At 45.2% G+C, this 9,818-nt stretch overlaps 2 protein-coding genes across 2 annotated transcripts; both read left to right on the forward strand.

Annotated features, from left to right (window-relative positions):
• Positions 1–7,736: 7,736 nt before the first annotated feature.
• LOC122050352 (L-type lectin-domain containing receptor kinase VIII.1-like) lies at positions 7,737–8,621 on the forward strand. The gene is made up of 2 exons (XM_042611261.1): positions 7,737–8,399; positions 8,493–8,621. Exons 1-2 carry the CDS (start codon positions 7,737–7,739, stop codon positions 8,619–8,621), a joined length of 792 nt encoding a protein of 263 aa, XP_042467195.1.
• Positions 8,622–8,944: 323 nt separating this feature from the next.
• LOC122053671 (DNA polymerase delta catalytic subunit-like) lies at positions 8,945–9,543 on the forward strand. The gene is made up of 3 exons (XM_042615669.1): positions 8,945–9,016; positions 9,087–9,259; positions 9,357–9,543. Exons 1-3 carry the CDS (start codon positions 9,004–9,006, stop codon positions 9,432–9,434), a joined length of 264 nt encoding a protein of 87 aa, XP_042471603.1. The 5' UTR covers positions 8,945–9,003; the 3' UTR covers positions 9,435–9,543.
• Positions 9,544–9,818: the final 275 nt, after the last annotated feature.

Genomic DNA, 9,818 nt, shown 5'->3' on the forward strand with positions numbered 1-9,818 from the left:
ACTTAATCTTACAAGTCATGGATATGAGATATCAAGTTAACACATGGGTATATATTAGAGAATATATACTGAATGACCCGCCATGAGAATGTTTCATGGATTGTTATATGAGTGCATAAACATTCTTATGTGACTATTGGTATGAATAGTCCTTAGACCTAAAGTCACTACGGTTCCCTACATAAGGAGTTGTGTACTTTGATATCGACAAACGTCACCTGTAACAAGGTGGACAATAAAGTCGATCACTGGGTATGCAATGAATTATGCAGAGGGATGTGAGTGATGCAGATGAGATCTATCCCTTCCATATGACGGAAGTGATATCTATGGGCCCCTTGATTAGTATGACACAAGAAAGCATGACCATGTGCAAATGAGTCAATATGAGATATTGAGCTTATTTGATTGAGTGTGTCTACTTAAAGATTAAGAAACACTAAGGTTGATAAGAGGATGACACGGTCTATGCCTCATTGATCAATTTAGATATCAAGGATAGAGGGACCAAGTCATACAAGATAATAGTCACGGACAGGTTAGGTCGGATCTTGACCTTCTCGTCACTTAGGTAGCAATGATGCCTTGCTAGATGTCACTCATTACTTATGTATCTAAATGTTGATTTGGGTACATTACCAACGTTACGAGAACCTATTGGGTCATACACAAAGAACAAGTAGATTTGGAGATGAGTTCATATGATGAATTATTGGATTAAGTCTAATCCGAATTGGACTTATTGAGTTAGACTCAATTGGATCTAATTGTTAGATTAAGTCCAATTCAAATTAGACTCAAGGAGTCAATTTGAATTAATGAAATAGTGATTCACTGAATTTGAATTGCATGAGGATTAATTGAGTAAGACTCGATTGAATTAGACTTGAGTTAGACTCAAGTGAATTAAACTTGAGTTAGACTCAAGTGAGGAGACTTGAGTTAGACTCAAGTGAGATTTAATGAAGATATTCATTGAATTTTGAAATTCAATGAATCATTTCATTCAATTTTTGAAATTGAATTTGAAATGAGGAGTTACAAGTTTGGTCCTTAATGGAGTATAAATGCTCATTAAGGCTATTAATGCTAATTAAGTATTTTCATTGGTTGAAAATACTTAAGCTTTTTGTTCTTCATTTTGGGATAGATCTTCATTCTCATTGCTCCTCTCCTCTCTTGGCCGAAATCCACTTTCAAGGATGCTAGCACAACCTTTCTCCTTTTTGTGAGTTTGTGGGACAAATGAACACCTGTTCGTGTGGATACCATAGAGGCGTGAACGTGAGATCGTGCTGTGATCCCAACTGTCGGGAGTCCGTGAGCATGCTACAAAGGTATAATCTCTCATGCTATATTAGAAACTTAGTATATGTAGGAATTTCTCTTTCCCTTCGCATGGATCTTCTGGAGGAACTAGTATTTTCCGCTGCGCATTTGCATGTTTAGCACATCTAGTTCCTTACACCAGCGACCTCCCATCTTCTTCCGCGACAACTTTTCCTCCCCTTTTCCGTAAGCTTTCTTTAGTCTTTTGCAATTCTTTTGGATCCTCACATTTTTCCGGTGTCCATTGTGTTTTCCGTCCACCTTTCTCTTTGTCGAACTTTCTGTTTCCTTGTTTTCCGGCGATGGCCAGCTCTTCACAACCGTCAGACCCCGCTCCTGGGCTCTGGTATACTACCATGGAGACCCGATTCGACGCGAGCGACGCTGAGAGCCTTAGGAATGCCTTTGACATTCCTTCTGATCATGAGACCATTTTGGCCTCTCCATCCGATCGACCGAATGACCCGCCGATCGAAACCATATGCTTGTTCCGAGACTAGTTTATGGCCGGTCTGCAATTCCCTATCCACCCCTTCATCATTGAAGTTTGCAATTATTTCCCTATTCCCCTTCCGCAACTCATACCAAATTCTTTTCGGTTGTTGTGCGGCGTCATCATGTTGTTCCGGCTGCACAACATCCCCTTGACCCCTCGTGTCTTCCACTATTTCTATTATCCCAAGCAATTCGAGCTAGGAACCTTTCTTTTTTAGTCTCGAGTCAGGTTAGTATTTTTTGACAAGATACCAACTTCCAACAAACACTGGAAGGAGTGTTTCTTCTTCTTGCGTCTCCTAAAGCGGCCTAGCTTCCGAACACGCTGGCAGGTCAGACTCCCACCCCAACCTGATCTGAAGAAGTATAAGAGTCGGTCGGACTATCTTCATGTAGTGACCATGATGGCCGGTCAGAAATATGACATCCATAAGCTCCTGCTGGAAGGTGTCATGTACATTTTTGGCCTGAGTCCAATCCGCACCCGGCTCCCGAGTGGCTTAGGTAAGGAACTTTTTGAATCTCTTCCTTTGAGTCTAACTGATTTCTTTTTTTCTTTTGCAGTCGAAGTCATGATGCGAGCACGGGTGGCTGGCTACAACAAGCTTAAGGATGCCGAGATCGAGGTAGCAGCTTCAAAGGAATTAGCGAGCCGCGGCCTTGCGCCGGCCGATTCCCGTGAGCACACACTCATTGAGAGTCGGGAGACGCCCATTGTGGGTGAAGGCGCCGCGGTCCAGACACCCAGAATGGAAGTAGCTGACAACCCACTTCCAACACTTGAGTGCAGCCCATCGCTCGGACAGAAGGCTCTGAGTCTTCTGGTGATGGCGAGCCTCTTGCTAGGCGCAAGAGGTGCCAAGAGAATAGGTCATCCCGTTCCGCCACCTCGGCTGTGGATGTCGCTGAGTGGGTTGGTACCTCATCTCCTGTGGCCATCCATGCACCAACGGAGGCCACTTCGTCCGATCGGATTCCATCTCTTGTCGACCTGCCGCTAGAGACCATCGCTGTGCTGCCGGTTTCATTTCTGCCGCCGCCCCGATGGAGGGTTTTGTGGTCTGGGATCCTTCCTGCGCCCGTGGCCACACCTTACGGTCCAGCGGCCTCCTCTCAGTCGGACCTGAGTGGCCGACGATCTATGACAGCGATCCTCAACCTTCCGATGGAGGATTACCTTAAGCAGAGCGCCCAGTCGCGGACCCCCGAGAACAAGATTCTCATCTGCGGGCCGCTCGTCGGAATTTGGGAGGAAGCCCGGGCACGAGCAGCGATGATGTCCCCGAGGGCACTCGGCAACAGTCACTTTCAAATGTCCACCGAGGTGTGTATTTCACTACAAATTCACTCTTTACCTTTGATCGACACTAACATTTTCTCGTTCGTCTGCAGTATTGGGTGGAAAGCATAGCCATGTGTCAGCGGCTCGCTTTTGTGGAGGATGAGCTGAAGAAGCTCAATATTTGGGGCGGCGCATCTTCCTCCCAAGGGACATCAATCGCCGAGTTAAAGGTCGATCTAGAGAAGGCCCAAAAGCTCCTTGAGGCCGAGTGGAAGAAGTCCGGCGACCAGGCAATCAGGCTGGGCCAGCTCGAGACGCAGGTGAAAACTTATGACAAGAAGATCGAGCTGGCCACGACGAGGATGAACCGAGTTATCTCCGATCTAGAGCTAAAGAATCAAGAGGCTCATCAACTCGCCCAGAAGCTGAAGGAAATCGAAGACTACCTGATTACCGAGCGAGACTGCCGCTCGGCGGGAGAGGCCTCTCTTAAGAGGAAACTCAAAGATGCTGTGGATGCCTTGGAGGCCTCCTGCTCAGCTCTATTGACTTACCAAGAAGCCGAGCTGAGCAGATTCGAAGCGCTGAAGCAGGCCTACCTCCGGTCGAACCAATTCACTGACAAGGTCGTCCATCGGATCATCTGAGTCTTTGAGCTGGCCATTGACGGGACACTTCAGCAGCTCAAGGGAGATGACCACCTCCCTAGTGTGCTGACAGATAGTGTCATCAACCATAGCAGGCTGAACGACTCGCTACCTGATGATGTTTTCGATTATATAGAGTGAGGCTGACTGTCTGTCTTGTAAACAATTTTGAAGTCTGAATGTATGCCTACTGATCGGTGGTTCTTCTTTTTTGTGCAATGAATAGTTTGCCCGCTCGCCGGGGCTTTCTTTCTATAATTTTTCTTGTTTGCATGTCTGGCTCTGATCCTCCCGTTTGGCCAAAATCATCGTCTGCCTTTACGACTTATACCTTGATGAATTTAAGGCCGCCGCTCGACCATTGATGAATGTAATAAGGTTTATACCTTCTCCTAGGTTTAAGGTCGTCGCTCGATCATTGATGGAGACATGGGTTTAACGTTGCCGCTCGACGATTTGACGAAGTCATGGGTTTAAGGTTGCCACTCGGTCGTTGATGGAGACACGGGTTTAATGTCGTCGCTCGATGATTTGACAAAGTCATGAGTTTAATGTCGTCGTTCGACCGTCAGTGGAGACATGGGTTTAACGTCACCGATCGACGATTTGACAAATTCATGGGTTTAAGGTTGTCGCTTGACCATCAGTGGAGATAGGGGTTTAACGTCGTCGCTCGACGATTTGACGAAGTCATGGGTTTAACGTCGCCGCTCGACCGTTGGTGGAGACAGGGGTTTAACGTCGCCGCTCGACGATTTGACGAAGTTATGGGTTTAAGGTCGCCACTCAACCGTCGGTGGAGACAGGGGTTTAACGTCACCACTCGACGATTTAACGAAGTCATGGGTTTAAGGTCGCCGCTCAACCGTCGGTGGAAACAGGGGTTTAATGTCGCCACTCGACGATTTGGTGCTAAACCCGCATTTAACGTCGCCACTCGTTGATTTAGTTTGTCGTTCGGCACAGGGCTTGCAAATTCATAGTTGTCTTTTATTTCTACCCTGTAGTCAAGGAGCACAAGGGTATATACATTGACTATTACATTGGCACATCTCTCACTCGGCTTGGTAAAGTTGAAGATGGTTCGCGCTCCATGGCCGCTCCAGTCGTCGTCCGCCTTCATCCTCTAAGTAGTAGGTGCTCGAGCAGAGCTTCTCCACGACTTTGAAGGGTCCGGCCCATGGGGCTTTCGATTTGGTGACGTCGCCGACCAGCTTCACTTTCTTCCATACCAAGTCACCGACCTGGAACGACCTTGGGATCACCCTCAGATTGTAGTTCTGCTTCATCCTCTGGCGGTATGCCATCAGCCGGATAGTGGCTTTGGCACGTGATTCGTCCACCAAGTCCAGCTCCAGAAGCCTCCGCTCGGCATTATCTTCGTTGTAATGCTGTATCCGATCGGACTCAACTCCGACTTCGACGGGATGACTGGTCCCTTCTTTGGGAGTCGTGCGGATTGCCCACAGCACGCTGGGGAGTTCATCCACCCAACTCCCTCCCATGTGATCGAGCTGAGCACGCAGGATTCGAAGAATTTCGCAGTTTGTGACTTCTGCTTGCCCGTTGCTCTTAGGGTAAGCCACTGAAGTGAAGGCCTGCTGGATGTCATATCCCTCGCACCATTGCTTGAGCCTCTGACCGGTGAATTGCCTTCCATTATTGGAGACGAGCCAACGCGGGATGCCGAACCAGCAGATGATGTGCTAACAGATGAACTTTATAACCAACTGTTCAGTTATTCTTGCCAACGGCTCGGCTTCCACCCATTTAGACAAGTAATCCACTGCTATGAGCAAGAACCTCTGCTGACCAGTCACCATGGGGAATGACTCCACAATGTCCATGCTCCACTGGTTGAACAGGCAAGAGACCATGGCCGCTTTTATTTCCTCGGTCGGTCGATGTGAGATGCTATGATACTTCTGGCAAGATAGATAAGTAGCCACCGTTCGAGCGGCATCCTCCTGGAGGGTCGGCCAGAAATATCCGGCCAGTAGAATCTTCCTTGCCAATGAGCAGCCACCCGGGTGTCCTTCGCAGGATCCTTGATGCACCTCTTAGAGAATGTAGTCAGCATCTTCCGGGCCTACACATTTAAGCAGGGGCTTAGAGAAGACCTTCTTATAGAGCTGATCTCCGATCAAGGTGAACCGACCAGCCCTCCTCCTCAGCAAATGAGCCTCTCTTGATCGGACGGTGTGGCTCCCAATCATAAAAATTCCATTAATATCATCCTCCAATCATTCGGGAAGGTGAGCCCCTCCATCCTGTCAATATGAGCCACTAAAGCTACTTGTTCAATCGACCATGATATGACGATCGACGATAGCGAGCTAGCTAGTTTGGCCAGCTCGTCTGCAGCCTGGTTCTCCGATCGAGGGATCTTCTATATGACGACCTCCCGAAAGTCGGCTCTTAATTTTTTGAAGGCCTCGACATAGAGCTTGAGTCGCGCGTTACTTATCTCGAACGTCTTGTTCAGCTGCTGAGCGGCCAATTGAGAGTCCGAGTGGATGAGGACCTTGAGGGTTCTGACGTGCCAGGAGGCTTGTAGGCCGGCTATAAGCACCTTGTATTCGGCTTCATTATTTGTTTCCCTGTAATCCACCCGAATGGACAGCTACATCCTCTCCTCTTGAGGGGAGATGAGCAAGATACTGATTCCGCTCCCCTGCCGAGTGGACGAGCCATCCACATATATCTTCCAAACGGCTTCTAGCTTAGGATTTTGTACTTCAATGATGAAATTCCCTAAGGACCGCGCCTTGATGGCCATTCGGGGTTGATACTGGATGTCAAACTCACTGAGCTATGTCGTCCATTTGATTAGTCGTCTGGACGCCTCTGGGTTGAGGAGGACTCTTCCCAGGGGACTATTGGTTATTACAATGATGGAGTAGGCAAGGAAGTACGGACGGAGCCTCCGAGCGGCAACTACCAAGCGTAAGGTAACTTCTTGAGACTGGTGTAGCGGGATTCAACGTCTTTTAATATATGACTTAGGAAATACACCGGTTGTTCTTCACCGTTCTACCTAACTAGCGCCGAGCCGACCACATGCTCGGTTGAGGACAGATAAATTCAGAGGATTGGAATCGATGCGGTCGACTTAACATTTTAAAAATGTTAAGTATCGTTTCCAATCTAAGTTTAACTTCTGAAGGATAATTTGTATTAATAATGTTAAGCATCGTTTTTAATCAAAATTTAACTTCAGTAGAGCACAAGGGTAGCTAGGATAGTTCTATGTTTGTATAAATTTTTGTACATGGGAACTAGGACGGTATTCCGAGTAGCAACCAACAATTGGTATAAGAGCTAGGTTATAACCTCTGTGTGTTTGGTTTTTAGTTTAATTATGAACATGTCATATATATTTTAGGCACACTACAAGAAAAACCCTCATAGACATCGGTGGAACAACAACGGTTTTAAGCAAAGACCGATGTCTTTGAGTATTTTACACCAGTTTTTCCAAAAACCGATGTCTATGAGCTCTGATTTTCGCTCATAGACATCGGTTTTTTAGCTGATGTCTATGAGCATCTTTTTTTTCGTTAATAGACACCGATTTTAACAGCGGTTTTTAAAACCCGGTGTTTATGATAAATAAAATAATTTAATTTTTTCACCCATACTTAGCCAAAATTTACAACACTTCCCTCCAAACCTAAACCTATATCGCGTTGTCCTTCCCCTTGCTAAATCGACGCCCCTTCCTCTCCCGATCAAGATCAACACACGACTCCCTTGTGAGGTCTGTGGAAAACGACCACATCCATATCCTCTTTCCCCTTCTCTTCTCCTCTCCCTTCCGTCTTTGCCCTCTCGCGGGTTGCTCCATCTCTTAGGGTTTCTTCTCCTCATGCTTTCTGGTTTCTGGTTTCTTCGTCTTTTCCTCATGCTTCATGGTGCTTAGGGTTTCTGCTCCTTCGTCGTCTGCACATTTTGCACCTCGCCTAGGGATCTTTCCAATGACGATGCCCTCGACCGCTTCCGCTCTCATTCTCGCCATCATCCTTCTGCTTGTCGCCCCCTTGTCACCTGGGAACTGCGCATCGACTGGAGAAGGTAACGCTCTCTTCTTCTCTTTCGGTGGGTCGAGGAAAAATCGGAGCTTCGCCACGAAGTTTGCCCTCTATGGAGATGCTGAGATGAATAGCTCGGAGGTGAGGGTGACACGTGCGGTGAACGAGAGCTCCGAGCTTATGATTTACTGGAAACCAGTCAGATTCTTCGGCACCAAGCCCGGGTTCTCTTCTTCCTTCTCGTTCTCTCTTTCGCCCGAAAATGGCGGAGGCCTAGCTTTCTTTTTATCTCTGGTCAGCGTTCCCTTGGAACCGGCGAATGGCGACTGGTCTAGGTTATCAACCAGTGTTGTTGCAGTGAAGTTCGTGACGACAGCAAGCCTCGTTGAAGTCGATGTTGGCGGAGAACTTTTGACAAAAAGCAGTAATCTTTCCGACGATGGTTTGCTTCTCATCCTCAGCAAAGGAGAAAAATTGCATTCTTGGATTGATTACGACGGAGAATCGAAGAGAATAGAGGTCAGGCTTTGCCAGGACAAGGATCCGAAGGAAGCAGCCCCTTCGATCTCTCACTCTATCGATTTGTCTTACATGTTGTGGAGGGAGGCGTCCTGGGTGGGTTTATCTTCCTGGAGTGGCAATTCTATGAAACATAACACAGATATCAATTTTATTCTTTAGTTGACTACTTAATGATCAATTTTCTAGGTTATTTATGGGGACACTGACTCTGTTATGGTACAATTCAGTGTGCCTTCTGTAGAGGAAGCAATGAAGTTAGGAAGAGAAGCATCAGAATATATTACAGAAACTTTCATAAAGGTATCCGAGGGTTGAGACATGATTATTTGAGTTGTGGATGTCTTAAATCATGTGTTTCTTTAAATTTCTATTACTTAGTGTATTATCAGCTAGATATCCTAGCTGACATTGTAAACTAAGGGTATTATAGCTAGATATCCTAGCTGACATTTTTAGTCTTCATTTTAAATCATGTTTTATTTTCTTTCTTTATTTATTTACTATGAGGCAAATTTGTCATCCAAGAATATATAGTGCATATTCTCAAATTTTGTTTTTAGTCTCTGTCCTAATTTTTTTAAAACATTTTTTGAAGCCCATTAGGCTTGAATTTGAAAAGGTCTATTATCCCCATTTGCTAATAAGCAAGAAGAGATATGCTGGATTGTACTGGACAAAGCCTGATAGTTTTGACAAAATGGACACAAAAGGTAAGTATTTGAACTATTTAATAGTAATTGAAAAAACATGATTTAGTGGCATTCAATTTCTTAACAACAGGCATCGAGACAGTCAGAAGAGACAACTGTTTGTTGGTAAAGAATCTGGTAAACGAATGCCTACACAAGATACTAATTGACCGAGATATTCCTGGCGCAGTTCAATATGTGAAGAACACAATTTCAGATCTTTTAATGAACCGTGTGGATTTGTCTCTTTTGGTTATAACAAAGGCAATTTCCAACTGCAGACAACATTACCATCTCGGTGATATAAGATCATATTTTAACATTTGTGTATGAACTCAAGTTTTTCTACCTTCTTTGGCAGGGTCTGACCAAAACTGGAAGTGATTATAATGTAAAGTCTGCACATGTTGAGCTTGCTGAAAAGATGCGAAAAGTATAGATCTTATCTGTTTGTTATCTTGCCTTAATTTAGAACTGATTTTTTCATTATTTTTATCCTTGTAAAAAAATAAAAAGGTGACAAAGATCGATACATTGAGAACATATACTTTTAGCATGGAAAACCATTCATACCGAATTGGAGTGTCTTAAAGCTTAACTTGTAAAGTTTTTGAAACAGCAAGAATAGAGTTAATAAGGATTCATCTGATTAATGCTGTAAAAAATCTTCCACTTCTTGTATGAATGCAGTCCTTTCATTTTGATCCCTCAATTTGTTATCGAGATTTTGAAGAGAGCTATGACCCTTTGTGCTAAGGCTTATGTGTATAACACATCTTGTCAACAAGTGTCTCCTTTATGTTATGAAATAATATTCAGCATG

The sequence above is a fragment of the Zingiber officinale genome, chromosome 3A (genome assembly GCF_018446385.1).
Source record: "Zingiber officinale cultivar Zhangliang chromosome 3A, Zo_v1.1, whole genome shotgun sequence".
NCBI lineage: Eukaryota > Viridiplantae > Streptophyta > Magnoliopsida > Zingiberales > Zingiberaceae > Zingiber > Zingiber officinale.

Bases quoted from the DNA above. Each gene is read 5' to 3' on its own strand.
- LOC122050352 (XM_042611261.1), top strand. From the start codon at position 7,737: ATGCCCTCGACCGCTTCCGCTCTCATTCTCGCCATCATCCTTCTGCTT. The intron at 8,400-8,492 runs GTGGGTTTATCT...TCAATTTTCTAG, and splicing joins TGTGGAGGGAGGCGTCCTGG to GTTATTTATGGGGACACTGA.
- LOC122053671 (XM_042615669.1), top strand. The intron at 9,260-9,356 runs GCAATTTCCAAC...CTTCTTTGGCAG, and splicing joins CTCTTTTGGTTATAACAAAG to GGTCTGACCAAAACTGGAAG.